Below are 19,560 nucleotides of genomic sequence, written 5' to 3'. Positions count from 1 at the left end.
CCAAGGGGAAAGAAGGGCTGGGATTGTCACCTTGCAAATCTCAAAAGCGACACTCCACCAGAGATTTCATAGACATTAGGGCTGGAAGGGACCTCGGGAGATCATCGAGTCCAGCCCCCTGCCCAAAGGGCAGGAAGTCAGCTGGGGTCATAGGATCCCAGTAAGATAAGCATCCAATTTACTCTTGAAGGTGTTCAATGTAGGTGCTTGAACCACCTCCGCTGGCAGACTGTTCCAGACCTTGGGGGCTCGGACAGTAAAGAAATTCTTCCTTATGTCCAGCCTGAAACGGTCTTGCAGGAGTTTGTGACCGTTCGACCTCGTCATCCCTTGAGGCGCTCTGGTGAACAGACGTTCCCCCAGATCCTGGTGGTCACCCTTGATAAACTTATAGGCGGCCATCAGATCACCCCGAGCCTATGCTTTTCCAGGCTAAAGAGTCCCATGGCTCTCAACCTGTCATCGTAAGATCTGTTTTCCTGACCTCTGATCATGCGCGTGGCTCTCCTCTGGACTCTCTCAAGCTTCTCCACATCCTTTTTGAATTGTGGAGCCCAAAACTGGACGCAGGACTCCAGCTGCGGCCTCATCAAGGCCGAATACAAGGGGAGAATGACTTCCCGGGATTTGCTCAAGAAGCATCTATGGATGCAAGCCAGCGTTTTGGTCGCTTTATTAGCCGCAGCATCGCATTGCAGGCTCATGTTCATCATGTGGTCAGTGATGACCCCCAAATCTCTTTCCTCTGTAGTGCTAGCCAACATAGCACTGCCGAGCCTATAAGGGCGCTGCAGGTTTTTCCTCCCAAGGTGGAGAACCTTACATTTTTCGGTGTTAAACACCATGAGGTTCTCGTCTGCCCATTTGCTGAGCTTGTCCAGGTCAGCCTGGATCACCCGTCTATCTTCTGGTGTGGATGCTTTCCCCCAAAGTTTGGTGTCATCGGCGAACTTGGCCAGTCCACTCCTGACTTCCATGTCCTCATTGTTAATGAAGATGTTGAACAGTATGGGTCCCAGGACAGAGCCTCGAGGGACCCCACTGGTCACAGGGCACCACAATGGTGACTGCCATCAACTACAACCCTCTGGGTCCGACCACGGAACCAATTTCCCAGCCAGTGGATCATGGTGGAGCCAAGGCCACGACTGGCGAGTTTGGCCGAGAGGTGATCATGGGATACCAGATCAAAAGCTTTTTTGAAGTCAAGATATATGACATCAATCTCTTCTCCCTTGTCCAGATGATAGGTCACCTGGTCATAGAAGGAAATGAGATTGGTCAAGCAAGACCTACCCGCAACAAACCCATGCTGGCTATCCCTTAGGATGTTAGCCTGGGCCAGTCCCTCAAGGATGGCCTCCTTAATAAACTTTTCTAAGATCTTCCCCAGGATAGAAGTCAGGCTAATGGGCCTGTAGTTAGCCGGATCCACTCTCCTCCCTTTCTTGAAGATCGGCACCACATTGGCCTTCTTCCAGTCTTCGGGCACTACACCAGAGTGTCAGGAGTTTTCAAAGATCCGTGCCAGGGGCTGGGCTATGACGCTCGCCAGCTCCTTGAGTACCCTGGGGTGCAGATTGTCAGGGCCGGCTGACTTGAAGGTATCCAGCTTCTCAAGGTGTTCCTTCACGAGGTCAGCATTTATGGAGGGTAGGGGATCCCCATCACCTGGATCTCCCTGTCCCATAGCAGGCATGGGCGTCCCATGGGACTGATGAAAGACTGACGCAAAGTACCTATTTAATAGGTTGGCTTTTTCCTGGGCGTCAGTTGTCAGTTGCCCCATCTGGTTTAGCAGGGGTCCAACGTTGCCCTTGCTTTTCCTCAGCTCCCCACATATCTGAAAAAGGACTTTTTGTTGTCCTTGATGCCTGAAGCTAGTTGGAGTTCAGTTGCAGCCTTGGCTTTCCTGGTTTGCTCCCTGCAAGACCGGACCAGTGCGGAGTAATCCTCCTTGGAGGTGAATCCTATCCTCCATCCTTTGTAGGCTTTCCTTTTTAGCCGCAGGAGGTCCGCTAGGTCCCTGGAGAGCCAGGGGGGCTGCTGTGCCTTCTTGCTGCCTTTCCTCCATGTTGGGATAGATTTAGCTTGTGCATTGAGGATCGCTTCCTTGAGAAGCAACCACTCTTGTTCAACTCCCCTCTGCCTGGGGTCATGGTCCTAAGGGCCTGACAGACAAGCCTCTTGAGCTTATCAAAGTCGGCTTTTCTGAAGTCAAGGACTTCTGTGTTGCTGACTGACTTGCCGGCTTTACGGCGGATGGTGAAGGTGATCAGCTCGTGGTCGCTGTCACCCAGCTTCCCATCGATCATTAGGTCGCTGATTAGGTTGTCCCCCGTAGCCAGTACCAGGTCAAGCAGCACTTTGCCTCTCGTTGGCCCATAGACTTCTTGAGTCAGGTAGAGGTCATCCACACACGAAAGAAAGCTTTGCGACTGCTCGGATTTTGCTGAGTGATCTTCCCACGAGATGTCCGGGTAATGGAAGTCACCCATGACTACCAAGGTCCTGGAGCAAGTGGCCTCAGTCAGTTCCCGGGCGAACTCCTGGTCAAGCTCAGGACTTTGGGTGGGAGGTCTGTAGTAGACTCCCACCGTTGTTTCCCCTGTGCCGTATTCCCCACGAATTTTTACCCAGAGGGTCTCTAGCTGTCCATGCTGGTCGCCAACATCAGCTTGCAGGGACATGTAGCTTTCCTTCACATAGAGAGCTACACCCCCACCCCTTTGTCAACACGATCCCTCCTGTACAGGGTATAGCCCTCTATACCCATGGTCCAGTCATGGGTGGAGTCCTACCAGGTCTCTGTTATCCCAATGACATCATATTTCTTTGCACTGAGCAGGAGGACGAGCTCGTCCTGCTTGTTGCCCAGGCTCCTCGCATTAGTGTACTGGCAGGCAAGTGTGCCCTTGGGGGCTCTTGCCTTGCCCACAGATTGTGCCAGGGCTGAGGCAGGGGTGGGCTCCCTTAAGTGCCTTGGTCCGCTGGCTTTGCAAGGGTCGCTCAGCGGGCCAGCAGTGGCAGTAGTCCCCCCATCCCCCAGCGGGCTTAGTTTAAAGCCCGGTGGAGCAGGTCAGCCAGCCTGGCTGAGAAGAGCCTCCTCCCCAGAGGAGAGAGGTGGAGGCCATCTCTTCCCAGCAGCTCGCTGCCTCTCTCGCCAAAGAGCGGGCTGTGGTCATGGAAGCCAAAGCCTTCCTGATGACACCAGCGCCGCAGTCTTTGGTTCACTGCGTGGATCCTCCTTTCCCTCCTCAGCCCATAGCCCGAGACTGGGAGGATTGAAGAAAACACCACCTGAGCTCCCAGACCCCTAAGCCCCGCTCCCAACTCCCTGTAGCGCCTCATGACCTGGCTGGGGGTGCTCCGAGCCATGTCATTGGTGCCCACGTGAATAAGGAGCATGGGGTAGTGGTCTGTGGGCCGGAGGAGCTGCGGGATCCTCTCCGCAATGTCTTGGATGCGGGCCCCTGGGAAGCAGCAGACTTCCCAGGCCAAGGTATCGGGGTGGCAGATTGCCCCCTCAGTGCCCCGCAGGATGGAGTCTCCCACAACAAACACCTTTCGCTTTGACTTGGGGAGAGCAGGGCCAGTAGCTGCGGTCGAGCCTGGGTTGCTTGCGGGAGCCGGCAACTGAGCAGGCTCTGCTGGAGCTGCAAGAGGTGCGAACCTGTTGCTAAGCTCCGGCGAGGGAGGGCCCTTGGTGCGGCGAGCCTTCAGGCCCTTGACCACCTTGGTCCATGCCCCTGACTGGGCAGAGCGGGAGGTCCCAGAGTCCTCCTTAGTCGTGGGGGGAGACGGAGCTCTCCCCTGCAGCTCCCGGGGGAGAAGGGCCTGGCAGTAGGAGTCTATCTCCTGCTCGCAGTCCCTGATGGCACGCAGTCTCTGGACTGTGGCCTGGAGCTCCTCCAGCTGGCGCACCAGAGACCCCAGTAGGGAGCAGACCCTGCAAGGGGAGGTGGCCATGCTCCCGGGCCCCAGAGCCTGAAAAAGGGACAGGCAGCCCCCGCAGCCGAGAGCCAGGGGCTCCGTCTGCGTGGAGCCCGGAACCATGGGCTCCGTCTGGGTGGCCGTCTCTGAGGTGCCCGATAGGGGGGCCGCAGAGCCCGAGGGGACCCTCGGGGTGCGGCACGTGCCCATGCGTGTCATGTCTCTGGTAGGCTGGCTACGGCTGGGGCTGACTACTCTGGGGGGGTCACAGGCAGGGTCTCTTGCCCTCCCGCGCCCTCTCCTGTGCGAGCTCCGTGCTAACTCGAGCGCCTGTTTACACAGCCTGTTCGTGCGGCTCCGGTCGCGGGGCTGGGCCAAGTAGGGTCCTGGGCAGGGGCTTGACCCGGCCTGGGACCAGGCAGCAGTCTCCTCCCAGCAAGCAGGGAGTTAACCCCTTCCTACCACGAGCCTGCTCACCTCCGGCTGTGCTGGGGGTCGGCAGGGGGCTCGGCAGCTGCTGAGGGGGTGTCTGGGGGGCTTCGGGGGAGCGGGGGCGCAGCGGGCTTCACACGTGAGTCTCTCACCTCTCCGGAGCCTACCTGTATTTCCCACCTCCGTTTGGCGGGCCCTTTAAAACTATGCGCATGCGCAGTGGGCCTGCTGTCGGGAAACGCTGGTTTCTCAGGCCAGGGGGGCCCTGCCCAGGATTTGGGGGGCCCTGCCCTACAGGAGGGGGACTGGTGAGTACCCCCTCCTTCTCTTCTCTCTCCTTGGGGGGCTGAGCCAAGTAGGGGCCTGGGCAGGGGCTTGACCCGGCCGGGCACCAGGCAGCGGCCTCCTCCCAGCAAGCGAGGAGTTAACCCCTTCCCACCATGAGCCCGCTTACCTCCAGCTGTGCTGGGGGTCGACAGGGGGCTCGGCGGCTGCTGAGGGGGTGTCTGGGGGGCTTCGGGGGATCGGGGGTGCAGCAGGCTTCACCCGCGCGTCTCTCACCGCTCCGGAGCCTACCTGAGTGTGACTCGGAGGCGGGGGGTCGTGGCACGGGGAAGGACGGCGGGGAGGGAAGGGCAGGCGCCGGGCCGGAGAGCTAGCTCGCACTTTTAAAAGAGCCACCCAGATACCATATGGAGAACTGCTGCAGTATGAAAAGAAACTCCCCATGAATAACACACCATTAGTTATGACATACCTCCCTGGAACCTATACGGAAAATTGTCAAAACTGCAACCCATACTGGAAGATGACCCAGTTCTTAAAGAAACCTTCCCAGAACCACCCACCCTAGCCTTCAAAGAAGCACCAACCCTCACCAATCTCATCACCAGAAGGAAACTTCCTATGGCCCAAAACACACCAAATGGATCCAGACTATGTCAGAACAAGGAATGTAAAACCTCTCAACACATCTCCATCACTCCCACAATAACTACAGCCCACAAAAGAACCATCACCATTCCTGGATCTTACACCTGCACCTCCAGAAATGTAATATAATCTCATCCAGTGCACGAAATGCCCAGACGGAAAATGTGTAGGAAAAACCAAACAACAACTGTATACCAGAATAAAGGCACACCGAAAATCTATCCAAGACAAAAATACCCAATTACCTGTGTGTGCCCACTTCTACTACAGACCCCCCAACCAAGGGGAGGAGCTGGACCAGGAATTTTCAGGCCAGCTTGCAGAGGCACTTAAGGCAAGGGATGTAGTTGTCATGGGTGACTTCAAATTACCTGGACATCTGCAGGGAGGAACAGTCAGCCAGGTCAGACCGTTCCAGGAGGTTCCTGGCCGAGATACAGGACCTCCACTTAATTCAGGAGGTGCACAGTCCCACCAGAGGAAATGCCCTGTTATACCTGGTCCTGGCCACAGGCAACGATCTGGTAAGGGGCCTCCAGGTCCTTGACCACTTGGGTGATAGTGATCATCGCTTGCTGGAGTTTACCATCCAGCCCAGGGTGTCAAGGGCCAGCAGCAAGGCAGTAGCCCTAGAGGGCCAACTTCAACGAGTTGAGGAGGAGATTAGTGGGAGAGGTACTGGGGTTCTCAAGGGCAAGGGAACTCAGTGCCCAAGATGAGTGGTCATTCTTTAAAGGAGACGATACTCAGGGCCCAAGGGGTGACCATCCCAACAAAAAGCAAGTGGGGCAGGGCTCACCAAGGGCGTCCGGAAATGCCTGATCGCCAAAAAGGCGGCGTACACCCAGTGGAAGGGGGTGCTATCTCCAAAGAGGAGTACACCTCCTCTGCTCGGGCCTGTAGGGGGGCTGTCAGGAAAGCTAAGGCGGACATAGAGCTAGGACTTGCATCCAAAATCAAAGACAACAAAAAGTCCTTTTTCAAATATATAGGGAGGATAAAGAAAGCACCGGGAAATGCGGGGCCCCTGCAAGATCCTCTGGGCAATCTGGTGGTTCCGCCAGAGGAGAAAGCAGACCTCTTTATCCAATTCTTCACCTCTGTTTTCTTGGGCAGGGACTGGGACTTCCCCACCGCGATGCATGACGGACTCGAGGGGAACGCCTCCAGACCTCAGGTTGGGGAGCACCGGGTTAGAGAGCTTCTGGAGGGGCTGGACATGTTCAAATCAGTGGGTCCAGATGCTCTCCACCCCAGGGTGTTGAGGGAGCTAGCAGGGGTTATTGTAGGGTCCTTGGCATGGCTTTACGAGCGCTCGTGGTGCTCGGGCCAGGTGCCAGATGATTGGAAGGTAGCCAACGGGGTCCCCATCTTTAAAAAAGGGAGGAGGGAGGACCCAGGCAACTATAGGCCTGTCAGTCTTACCTCAATCCTAGGGAAACTCTTTGAGAAGATCATCATGGAGCACATCTGTGATGGGCCAGCCTCAGAGATGATGCTCAAGGGCAACCAGCATGGTTTCATTAGGGGGAGGTCATGCCAGACCAACCTGATTGCCTTTTATGATCAGGTCACAAAAGCCTTGGATGCAGGTGTTGCTGTGGATGTAGTCTTTCTGGACTTCAGCAAGGCCTTTGACACCGTCTCCCACCCCATCCTCACTAAGAAATTAGGTGACTGTGGCATTGATGCCTCCACAGCCAGATGGATTGCAGATTGGCTGAAGGGTCACACTCAGAGGGTGGTGGTGGATGGGTCATATTCAACCTGGGGAGAAGCGGGAAGCAGAGTCTCCCAGGGCTCAGTCCTTGGGCCCACACTGTTCAATCTCTTTACCGGTGATTTGGACGACGGGGTGAAAAGCACCCTGTTTAAATTTGCTGATGATACCAAAATTTGGGGTGAGGTGAGCACACAAGTAGGGAGGGAAAAACTGCAGCAAGACTTGGATAGGTTACAGAGGTGGGCTAGCAAAAACAGGATGTGCTTCAATACTGACAAATGCAGGGTGCTGCACTTGGGCAATAGTAACCAGCAGCACACTTACAGAATGGGAAACTCCCTTCTTGAGAGCACAGAGGGAGAAAGGGATCTTGGAGTCATTACTGACTCCAAGATGAACATGGGCCGACAATGCGAGGTCACGGTTGGCAGGGCTAACCGGACCTTGTGCATCCACAGGTGCATCTCAAGTAGGGCCAAGGAGGTGATCCTCCCCCTCTATGCAACACTGGTCAGGCCACAGCTGGAGTACTGTGTCCAGTTCTGTGCACCCCACTTCAGGAGAGATGTGGACAACATTGAAAGGGTCCAGAGGAGGGCCACTCGCATGATCCGGGGACTGCAGGGCAGACCCTACAATGAGAGACTGTGTGACCTGAACCTGTTCAGCCTTCACAAGAGAAGGCTGAGGGGGGACCTGGTGACAGTCTATCAACTCACCAGGGGGGACCAGAAGGGTTTGGGAGAGACCTTGTTTCCCCTAGTGCCCCCTGGCATAACAAGGAATAATGGACACAAGTTGTTGGAGAGTAGGTTTAGATTAGACATCTATAAGAACTACTTCACGGTCAGGGCAGCTAGGATCTGGAACCAAGTTCCAAGGGAAGTGGTGCTGGCTCCTACCCTGGGGGTCTTTAAGAGGAGGCTTGATGCCTACCTAGCTGGGATCATTTGAGCCCAGTTTTTTCCCCTGTCCTGGCAGGGGGTCGGACCTGAAGATCTATAAGGTCCCTTCCGACCCGACTTCTGTGATGATTCTCACATGACAACCACTCTCTCTCTGCAGTCTCTCAATTCTAATCCTCAAAGGGAATTTACAGAACACGTCCTGTGAGAGGGCAGCAGGACAGGCCCTACGAGGAGAGACTGAGGGACCTGAACCTATTCAGCCTCGGCAAGAGGAGGCTGAGGAGGGACCTGGTGGCTGTCTACAAACTCATCAGGGGAGATCATCAGCAAATAGGAAGAGCCCTATTCTCCCCAGCACCACCTGGGGTGACGAGGAACAATGGTAATAAGCTGATGGAGAACAGGTTTAGGTTAGAGACCAGAAGGCAATATTTTACAGTTAAGGTGGCCAGAATCTGGAACCAATTTCCTAGGGAAGTGGTCCTCGCCCCTACCTTGGGCAAATTCATGTGTCTGGGGGCTTCCAAACCCAGCATTCATTCCGGCCTGTGGCAGGAGGTCAGGCTAGATGATCTGTTCAGGTCCCTCCTGACCCTAGCTACTATGAAACACTTTTCATAGACGAGCCTACAAACTTCATTTCATAAATCTCCTGAATACAAGACATCATGGCCTAAATACAGACCCTGGATTTAAGGCACATTATAACCTGCCTGCCATTCAGGTAACCTCTACATTTTACAAGCTACATTGTACCACCAGGCCAACATTCCCTGAAACTACCTGTCTCATACTTATTGTCTCCCGATCCTCACTGCCATGCATCTGCATTTTCACAGACCTGCATTTTGCATATTGGCTTTTATTCCATCCAGGAGAACACAAAACAGCAGACTCTCCCTATGCCCAAAGAAGGGTGTTTGTGCTCGAAAGCTTGCAAAGAACAATTTTTAAAACTATTTAATTGGTCTAATAAAAGATAATCACACATCTACCCAAAGAACCTTGTCTGCCAAAGTAAGCAGCAGGCACTTTGTTAAAACCCGTGGAACCTGGAGGTACTACAAAACCAGGAAAACATCCTGAGATGTGCAAGTCATGGAAGACATGAGAGGGGAAAGAGACATGCTTTTGTTAAGGTCAACAAGGAGAAAGAGGGGTGCAAGTCACCCAAAGCCCAGGCAAAGATGAAACCTGTGGGACTGCCCTCACTAGCTAAGACTCAAAAATCCCTGAAAAAAACTTCTGAACGCCTGGCTGCTGATTCTATCCTCAGGACTATGTAAAACGTACGCAAAGTTTCTGTTGTGTCTTGACAGGTTACGTTGTGCGCTGTGTATGTCCTATTTAGTGGTGTCTTAGCTTTGGGCCCTACCTGCTGTGCACAGGCCAAGTGTTGTCAAGAGATCAGGAAGGAACGATGGAACTTTAGTAAGTCAAGGTCTCTATGGGTAGATAAGATTCTTTGGGTAAATGTAATATTTTTTTATTAGACCAAATATATATTGTGCCAAAGGTCTTGCCACCTGTTAGGAAATGGACTAGTTGAAGGTGTTAGGAAAAATTATATACAATTGCTGGGTGGTATCTGGCTAAAATACAATTGGTATTTTTGCTTCAGGACAAGTATGCCCTAAAGTGAACTGACTATGTCCAACATCATCCAACAGCAACTTATAGGGTGAGTTTTGGTATGCAGCTTCCCAAAGAGAAGCTTGGCACCTTCCAACACTGCTAGCTTTTTGACATATTTTCCAGGAAGGGAAATAATTCAGCCTAATGGATTCTCTTTTAGGAGAAGAAAAGTTATAGTTAACAACAAAAAAATGCCTATTTTCTATATATAAATCTGTGAGCATGGAATGACATATTTAAAATTGCTACAGAGTACAACACAGACCCCCCCACTTTTTGCAGTCTTTAAAATCAAGGTTCATTTGTTCCGCCTCTTTAAAAAACAATAATTTTCATTCAACCACAAGTTATTGGATGCGATACAAAAATTACTGGGTGATGTTCTATGGCCTGTACATGCAAAAAATAGACTGGATGACATGCATGTAGCCATAAGAAACCATTGTCAACATCTAGCTTGACTCTTTATATAGCACAGGTTATAAGGCTTCCTCAAATTAATTCCTGTTTGAAGTAGGTACAGGGGTGTCAACTTCACCTTTGGGCTGGATGTAGGCCACAGGGATTCCTCCTGGACCAGATCTGCAGGGCCTCCTGGTGTCAATAGCCATGTCCATCAGGGCCCAGAGGCCCCAAGTTCTGCAGGAGGCCACACACAGTTCCTTTTCCCCACAATTTCTGATAGCCTGCCAGACTATTGACAGACCAGATGGAACAGTTCTGCGAGATGAACCCAGACTGCAGTATGTTTGACACCCCTGAACTAGAGCATACATCTTTTCAAACCAGTCTTTTCGGCCTTATATTCAACAAATCCTTCATCTCTAAAAATAGAACCGTCATCAAAAAGCAGATGAACAGGCACATCTGACACTAGCTGGACCTTACTTTGGATGAACACTCTTCAAAAAAAGGTGGCTAGTGTCCTACAGCCAGCACAGACCCTGGAGGACCACCTTCCTCAATTCTTTTTTTTTTTGTTATGTATCCAATATCACCTATTATAAAACTGATTGGGATAGGATCCTAATCTGGGTTCTATGAAGAAGCTAGCATAAACTTCTGGGTGGTGAAAAGGTAATAATACAGAGGAGAGAAATAAATTAAGACTCTTAGAACTACATGTTTTAAAGGTATCCATCCTTGCTTACCAGGATATTTATAAAAAAAATGTAAATGCACATATACATTAATATGCTGACCCCCAAAAGTAACAGTCCTACTCCTCTCCTTCAAAAGATGTAGATATTAAATTGCCACCATTGCTTACTTTATTATTTCGTCTCTGTTTCCATGACGATCTGCTTCTGAATTTATCTTTTCCCTTAAGCGATTCATTTCTGCGTCAAGACTCTTAACGGTTCTGTCGACTTCTATCCTCTCAGGGTAGATTTGCATGGCCTGCGCAATCTTTTCCTAAAGACATTTGTTAAAAAGCTATAAAATATTGTATTTTTATCCAACTCTCAATGGTTAATAGTGTGTACTGTAAACAGCAACAATGAAAAACAAGACCTTTGAAACAAGGATTGCTGTTTTTGCATGTCAGTGTAAAACTCATTATGAGCGATTTTTGGTTTCTGTCACCATTTCAAAAGAGATGCCAAGAGAGATACAGACGTATCAGAAAGAGGGAGCAGAACACCTGTAACAGTCATGACAGCATTCTCCCGAGTTGGACTTCCCTAACCCAGAGACCAGAACCCAGGACCCATACATTTTGCATTACTCATTAGAAAAAAAAAAAGTCAACCACAGACCATAGTCCATAATTCTCTCCTTCTACACATCACTGGGCAGCAGTCATGCACCTTGTTACTCTCCCTCTCTCTGCACTTAAAAGTATTTTGTACTCCTTTCTCCTGTTGAAGTTAGGACCAGCGGGCAGGTACGGAGACTATCCTCATCCGATCCAGACATACCTATGCCTTGGTGGTTAGGATAGTCTGCAAAGCAGTGGAACATAACTAAGACTGAAGACTGCTTATAACCTAGGTTTCCTGCTTCTTTAGCAAGTGCTCTAACAATTATATGATTCTATAAAGATGGATCCCCCTGCCCCACGGTGGAGTTGACTGGAAACACTCTCAGGCATGACAAAGATAGTATGAGCAGATGAGCACCTAAGATCACAACATATCTTGGCTTGTACAGTAGCAGAACTTTAATCAGTTAGGCAGAATTTTGTGGATCGCTCACCTGTACTTATGGTATTTACATTTTGCTACAGTGCCTTTTAGGCAACCAAGTTCTCCCCTCATCCCACCTTTTTTTTTTCTTTGCATTTAGCCCTTACTATTTTACTCATTTTCCTGGCTGCTCAGAACTTAAAATTTCTAAATTCAGTTGTCTAACATCTAACCAGTTCCCATGGAGGTTTGCAATTCCAAAACCTCTGGCTGCTACGCAAGAAAACTCCAAACCCATGAGCTTTGCCTGCTCAGCGGAGCTTCTTGATGGACTGACTCCAGAAGTTGCTTGCTCTTTTAAATTGCAGCCACTTGAGGAAAACTCGCAAATGGTTCTCATTAGTCCTGTGTAAAGCTATGAGTGCTGATTTAACTCGGAGGAGATTCGGCCCAATTCAGCAGCCAAATCTCCAAATCCAAATCAAATCAGGAGACCAAGTCAGAAAAGGTTGGAGAACTTCAGAGATTTGGGCAGTCCCTGCTCACCGCTGCAAGGTGCTGGATCTGGACTCCATGCCAGTGAGTAGGGGGTGGGGAAGTGAAGGGGGTGGGGGGGGAGACCATGGGGGGCCCCACCAGGCCTTGTCTTCTGCCTGCTTCCCTAGTCCCTCTGAGTGCCCCCCCCAACCTCCGCCTGCTCTCCCACCCCCACCATGGCAGCCCCACCTGCCCCAGCTCCCAGTTCACGAAAAACAACAAAAAAACACCAAGCCCTGCACTCAGCGGCTGCTGCAGCAGCTCTCGAGGCTTCTGGGGGCTCGTGGCAGAGCCCCCCATGCAGTGTGGGGCAGAAGGAATTGCCCCCCCGCCTGACAGCAGGTGGTGAGCGCAGGGTTTTTTTTTAAGGAGCCAGGAGGCTGCGGCCAGGCAGGGCAGTCATTGACAGGGCTGGGAGAGCAGGCAGGAGATGTGGCCTGTTTGATGTGGAGATTTGGTAGCCAAATCAATTCAGCACAGTGATTCAAATTACCGAATTGAATCGCTGCCCCCAGAATCAGCCGCATCTAAATTCTAAGTGAATACTAGCTGCTTTGCACAGGCCTAGTTCATGTTATTTGCTACGCACTCTCCTAGGGTAACCTGAACAGCATTTTGCTTTTGTCCCCAGTCTTGAATCTCTCTCTTTATTAAAACATCCCTGATAACGCAAAGCAGCAAAAGTAAGCATTTCTAGTGATTCAACTATATCCTAAACAAAACAAAACAAAAAAAATACTTAAGAACTACACTATTTGGCCTCAGGCTAGGGACAGAGGCTTAGGTTGGGACATCTCTGGCAATCAGCATCACTTGTTTAGAGATGCCACAGAATACATCCATGACTATTCTGTTTAATGGCTGTTAATGGATCCATCATCCATGAATTTGTCTTTTTGAACCCGGCTATATTACCTGCTTCTACTACAGCTTCCTGTGGTAATGAGTTCCACAACTTAACTAAGTCCCGTGTAAACAGAAAAGGACTTTTTTTCCTGTTAGTTTTACACCTGTCTCTTGCTAATTTCAGTAGATGTCCCCTAGTTCAAGTATTCTGAGACTTGAGAAACAGTTCACTATTGATTTAATCCAAACCCTTCAAGACCTCTATCATCTCCCCCCCCTCAGTCTTCTTGTTTCCATATTGAAAAGTCCTAACTTTTTAGTATTTCCTGGTATGGCAACTGCTCCATATCCCTGACCATCTTGGTTGCTCCTCTCTAAACCATGTGTCATTCTACTACATACTTTTTGAAATACAAATACCAGAACTGTGCATAGCATTCAAGATGCAGAAGCACCACAGATTGGTAGAGTGACATGATGATTTTTTTTCTGTTTTGCTTCCAATTCCCTTCTTAAATGGTACCCAACACTTTATTGGCTTTTTTATCACCAGTGCACACTAGCTGATATTTTTAGAAAATTAATCTATGACAACTCTAATGTCTCTTTCCTAAGTTATAACAGCATTAGGACAAGTCAAAGAGAAAAAAGACCATTTCAAGTCACTTTCAGATAAAGATATCAACCTGCGCTGCCTTTTAAGACTATGAAAGCTTATGCCTTCCTGAATGAGTTTATCTTACAGATGCCACCCTATCCTGCCTTCTTCCTGGTTCCTGGCTAACACAGCTAAACACATTTTTTTCTACTCGGGGTATATCATTTTTAGTTGCCATAGCAGTGATTAGGTAGCAGACAGCTAAGACTGCACTGTCCATCCACTTTGAAGAGGGAGGAAAAGAGTATCTAACTAATAAATGGGGCTTAAATATCCATCTTCAATACTCCACCGACCATTACATCAAAAACTGTAATACCGTCAATTTTTTTTCTTTAGAAGCCAGAAGTTCTTTTTGGGTGTTTATGGATGCTAAATGTTGTTTCTGTTTTTCTTCATAGTGTTGCCAGTGGCGTTTACATTTTTCCATTTCTGAATCAACTTGGTTTAATTCATCCTGTTTGGAAGAAATTAAAATGTCAAATGTAAAATGATTTTAGTAGGTTTTTTAATACTTCCGTTGTGTTTAATGACTTGGTATGGGGGAGTATGTTGAGTCATTACTGATCCACCCAAAAGACCCTTGAGTTTCTGCACTTAGTAATGCCATTCCCTCACAACCTAGTGGTAGTAGCAGTAACTGATGTAAGAGCATATGCTCAATTCTGGCAGTACAAGTGTAAGAAGATGATAATTCACATTTTTCCCTTGACTAAAACATAATGCTGCTTATCTAAAGACCACATGCAATTCATAACGGCTTATCAGTGTATGGCTGGGGAACAAAGTTACAGCTTTCCAAACATGATGTAACCTAGGAGCCTGGATCAGCTGGGGGCTCCTAGACACAGGAGTGGATGGTGAACCCCAGCAGCTGGGAGCCCAGATCAGCTGATGGGTCATCCAACTATGGGAGCTTGCTACCTGCTGGTGCAGGGGGAATCATGATCCCTGCACTGGCAATAAGACATGATGGGATCCAAGGGTGGATTCCACAATCATGTCTCTTGCCATGCATGTGTGGAAAAAAGTGCAATTGTGGAGATCCTGTATCGGACCTCATCATGTGTTTACTTGATCATCTGCCAGGGGCTTCAGCCTTCCAACTGTAATATATAAGGAACAGAGCAACATACAAGGTAAGAGTAATAATCCACACAACTTATTGCTAACAGTCATCACTATTAGGTATTTCAGAAGGAGAAAAAAACCCATTACTAAACAATTATGACATAACTTCCCAGAAAAGAAGTTTCTCCTTCATGCCTATTAATTTTTAGTTGGGCTACAGAATGGATGCATGACCCTTTCTTAGTCAGTCCAACGTAACTGTCTCTTCTTTTTAACTGTCTTGATGCTCCATTAAATCAAGCTAATCTTTCTTCTGGAAAATGTGCTGTCTACTAACTACTGTTACTCCCCCCACTCCTATTTCACAGCCCTATATACTGTTTTTAGCTCTTTTCAAAATTACAGATCCACCCATGGAGATCAGTCTTCACATGGAGCTGGAGTTACAGCTTTTGTTTGATCAGGAAAGGCAGGGGGTGAGCAAGCTGAAGATTAGGCTCTGTTCATGCTCTATGCAGCTGTAATTATAGAAGTCTTTTCTTCTTCGTTTTGCTTTCCCTAAACAAAGTACACTTCTTACTTGGGCAGGGGGAGGGGGAGAAGGGAGACTATTGTGTGTGAGAAAAAAGGGAGTTCTTGACCTTGATATACAGCAGAACCACTGGATACTTGTGTTGTATGAAACATGTTCTTCTGAGTTTCACTGAAAAAAACCTTGTATTTAAATTATGAAAAAAAGTAAATGGCAGCACACAATTTATCTTCTCAAAATAATTCAGTATTTCATCTCTTTCTGCAATTTTCCTCTTCAGGGTTCTTCTCTCCATACAGTTGATCTTTGACATTTCCTTATACAGAGGCATCTATTCTTCTATATATCTTGACCTATCCATGTAACTTCTATATCTACTACATCTTTTGTGAATGTAGAGAGATCAGCACTCAATATACATTTTACATGGGGTATGCCAAATATTTATATAGTGGCATCATATTTTTAGCATTACTTTCCATCACATAATTTGCACATCCTAACATTTATCTTTTGAACTGTCCCTGCTTACTGAATGTTTTTGAGTCTCTCCTGAGATGTTGCAGAACACAATTTTGTACATATAATTCCAGTTATTACTTTCATTGTGCATTACCTTCTATTTGCCACTACTATGTGTTCTAGTATTATACTGCCCATTCTCCTAAGCTTCAAGTCTCTCTGAGGTTTACAGCAACAATTTATAGCCTTGAAAAAACAATATCATTTCTTGTTAACCCTCTCCATTTAATGTAATTTTGCAGATTATACACTGCTTAGTATGGAATTTGAGGTGCTCTCTTGCCTTTACAGCTTATTGACAACTGACTGCTCACTCATCATCTTCACTAATTACTAGCCACATAAAAATACATCAATAGAACTATGAAACAAACATCCCAATTCAGATATGTCATATATTTAGTACAGAAAGTTGATTTTTGTTTATAAGACCATAAAAGGTTTAGAATGCAAACGTAAGTTAGCAAAGAAATATATATCATATTTTTAAATAGCTATATTTAGCATTCCAACTGGGCACATCTCTTTCTTGAAGAAATCAAAGGCTATTGTTTATTCATATATAGTCTGCCTGCAGCTGTGTGAGGGCTCTGGTTCTCAACTGAAGGTCCACAGGGGTGTGGTCAACTGGACTTCCCAGAATATTTTTGTGGGGCCAGGCAGTGTTGTGCTAAGATGTCAGGCTGCTCCACATGGATTACCTCCTGAACAGAAAGCAGAATAGCTTTCTTAGTGAGATGCTGCAAGCGAGCTAGTGATTTGAATGACTGAGCAAATTAATTCAGATACAGCAGTAAACCAATTTGGCTACACTTCCTCCAGCACAGGTTGGCAGGACTTGCAGATCTATTTGGGTAACTGTGCTTGGGACTGTTTTGAACTAACAACAGGGCAAACTACGCTAGTTCTGGTTCGAACTAGGTTATTTCTAGTTATTACACACATCATTTTTCAGTTACTTTAGGTGGACTACAGTATCAGAAAGGCTGAGAATAACTATCTTACGAGCATGCACATGATGATCTGGCTGATGTGCACTCAGGATTTAGTTCAGACACCTCGAGCAATGCCCTATGGTAATGCTTCTCAACCTTTTTTTAGATTTGAGACACCGCTTTCAGAACTTTTCTTAGTTTAGGCATTAAAAAAAAAAACTACAGTGCACCTGCAGAGATGTGTATGGTTTTCTTCCCTTGCATTAACTAGGCCCTTCCTTGGCATAACCGTTGCTCCTCCACACACACAGTGCTCTCCCTTTCCTTACCCATGAAGAGCACATAGACATTCTCTATTTTGCAGTTTCCTGCTGCTCCCTCTCCTCCCAGCTGGGCCTGCACATACTAATGGTAGTAGCAAATTAGTATACTGCTGAGTCTGGATTAACTAACTCTGTCATTCAAGTCATTAGCCCATTTGCAGCATCTCACTAAGGAAGTTATTCTGCTTTCTCTTCAGAAGGAAGTACATATGGAACAGTATGACATCTCAGCACAACAGTGTCTGGCCCCACAGAAATGTTTTGTGAAGTCAGCTGACCACATCCCCGTGGTCCTCCAGTTGAGAACCACTGCCCTAACCCAATGCTAAGCAGACTATGTACAAAATAAACAGGTCAGGCTGCACAGTGCATTGCTGGCAGCAGCTTCACAGAGATCCCTGTGAGGCTGCTGTATCGATCTGCAGGTCTAGCAACCAATGCTGCAGCAGGAAGGGAGGTAGGTTAGACCTGCCCATCCCAGGCTGCTCACTGTCTGCATTGGCTGCTTCTGATGTTATTGTCCATAGAGCTCCCTGCTGCACTCCTGCCTGCATTAGGTTTATCAAATAAAGCCTCTATCAAGGGAACATGGCTGAGTCTTCTGCTGGTGCTGACTGGCTACAACTGGCTGCAGTCAATGGATTTAATATAGATAAAGCTAATGCATGTAGTAGAGCCTGTTCCTGATGCAGCTGCTTCAAGGTTTCCCTCAAGTACCTCTTGGAAACAGAGGTGCATGGGATAGTTTCGCAGGGCCACTGTAACCATGGCATCCTGGCTGAGAACCACTGCCTTATTGGTTTGTTAAATGTTCTGGACATCTTTACCTTTGTTTTGGCAACCTCTAAATGGGGCTGTTGAAATGCTTTTGCATAGATGAGACAAATCTTACAGCAAAACCGCATTTTTTTAAATCAGTTTTACCTTTACAGGGCCAGCTATTTCTTCTACTTGATGTATTTTGTCTTTAATTTCTTCAAGTTTATGTTCAGCTGCTCGTAGATTATTTTTCAGTTCCTCCATTATCACCCTCTGTTTTTGCATATCTTCTTTCACAGTTTCCATCTTATTCTTGTTTTCTTGAGCTTCATCTACCTGTTATTGTACAAATTAAGGTTTTTTTGTTTTTTTGTTTTTTTTTTTTTTTTTACAAAATCAAGAAGGGAAAACCACTCGCATTTGCCATTGCATAAGATTTTCATTTCATAGTTACTTTTTCTGGATGCAAGGTTACATGTAATATTAAAAAAAAATAGTCTAATAGAAATAGAGCACAGACCAACATAAAAATGAACAGAGCCCACCAGTGGATATTGGTAGGAATCTCTTACAGACCACTGAATCAAGCCAGAAAACAGGTGTTACTGCAGAAATACCTGTCTATAATGCATGAAAAGAAAGAGTATTTGTGAAGGACTTATTCTGGGTGATATGCTGAAGGGCTCGTGCATCCAGTACTATAAAAACACAGCTTTTCAAAATTGTGATTTTTGAACACAAAAATATATATAAAATGTAAGGTAATTTTATTTTGTACTCGAATATACCGAATTAATCACTGGACTAAAAAAGCCGATGGGACGACTCATAATGACCCAACTGGTATTAATTTGAGCAAAGACAGGAGAGTCCAACTAGCAGTCACAAGAAAGTAGGGCTGAAAGGGACCCTCACAAGGTCATCTAGTCTACTCCCAGTCCCCTTAAGGCAGGCTTGTCCTCAACTAAACCATAGCAGCCACATGTCCGTCTAACATGCTCTTCAAAATTTCCAAGGATGGAGACTCTACAACAGGTAGCCTATTTCAGTGGCTGACCACCCTCAGACTCCAAAAGTTCCTCCTACTCTCAAATCCAAAATTTCCTTTGCTGTAGCTTGAGGCCATTGTTTCTAATACAGCCACAGAGAAAAACACATCTCCATGTACTCTATTTGTCTTCTTCAAGTATTTGGAGACTTACCAAATCTCTGTTTTCTCTTCTCAAGACTAAAAACAACCTCAGTAATTTTAGAATTTCCTCATAAGTCTTGCCTCCCAGACCCATAAGCATTTTGCTTGCTGTGCTCTGAACCCTTTCCAATCATGCTTCTTGACATGGGTCCCAAAAACTGAATAAAGTAAAACCATAGAATCACAAATTAGGGTTTAATGGGACCTCAGGAGGTCATCTAGTTCAACCCCCTGCTCAAAGCAAGACCAGCCTGAACTAAATCATCCCAGCCAAGGCTTTGTCTAGCTGGGTCTTAAAAACCTCCAAGGATGGAGAGTCTACAACCTCCCTGGGTAACCTATTCCAGTGTTTTACTACCCTTCTGGTGAGAAAGCATTTCCTAATATCTAAACTAACTTCCCTTGCTACAATTTGAGACCATTGCTCCTTGTTCTGTCATCTGCCACCACTGAGAACAGACCAGCTCTATCCTCTTCGGAAAGCCCCTACAG

General features: G+C 47.5%; 1 protein-coding gene across 1 annotated transcript in view; it reads right to left on the bottom strand.

The window, feature by feature from the left end:
• SMC6 (structural maintenance of chromosomes 6) overlaps nt 1–19,560 on the bottom strand; it is an 81,856-nt gene that overhangs the window by 25,157 nt on the left and 37,139 nt on the right. The window contains 3 exon segments of the mRNA XM_090031830.1: nt 10,835–10,980; nt 14,054–14,191; nt 18,042–18,212. Coding sequence (XP_089887956.1) covers nt 10,835–10,980; nt 14,054–14,191; nt 18,042–18,212 — 455 coding nt within the window.

This window comes from Crocodylus siamensis, chromosome 1 (genome assembly GCF_052110815.1).
Source record: "Crocodylus siamensis isolate JL-2025a chromosome 1, ASM5211081v1, whole genome shotgun sequence".
In the NCBI taxonomy this organism is placed as follows: Eukaryota; Metazoa; Chordata; order Crocodylia; family Crocodylidae; genus Crocodylus; species Crocodylus siamensis.
The sequence above is the reverse complement of the archived record's forward strand: the minus strand, read 5'-3'. Positions and strand labels throughout refer to the sequence as shown.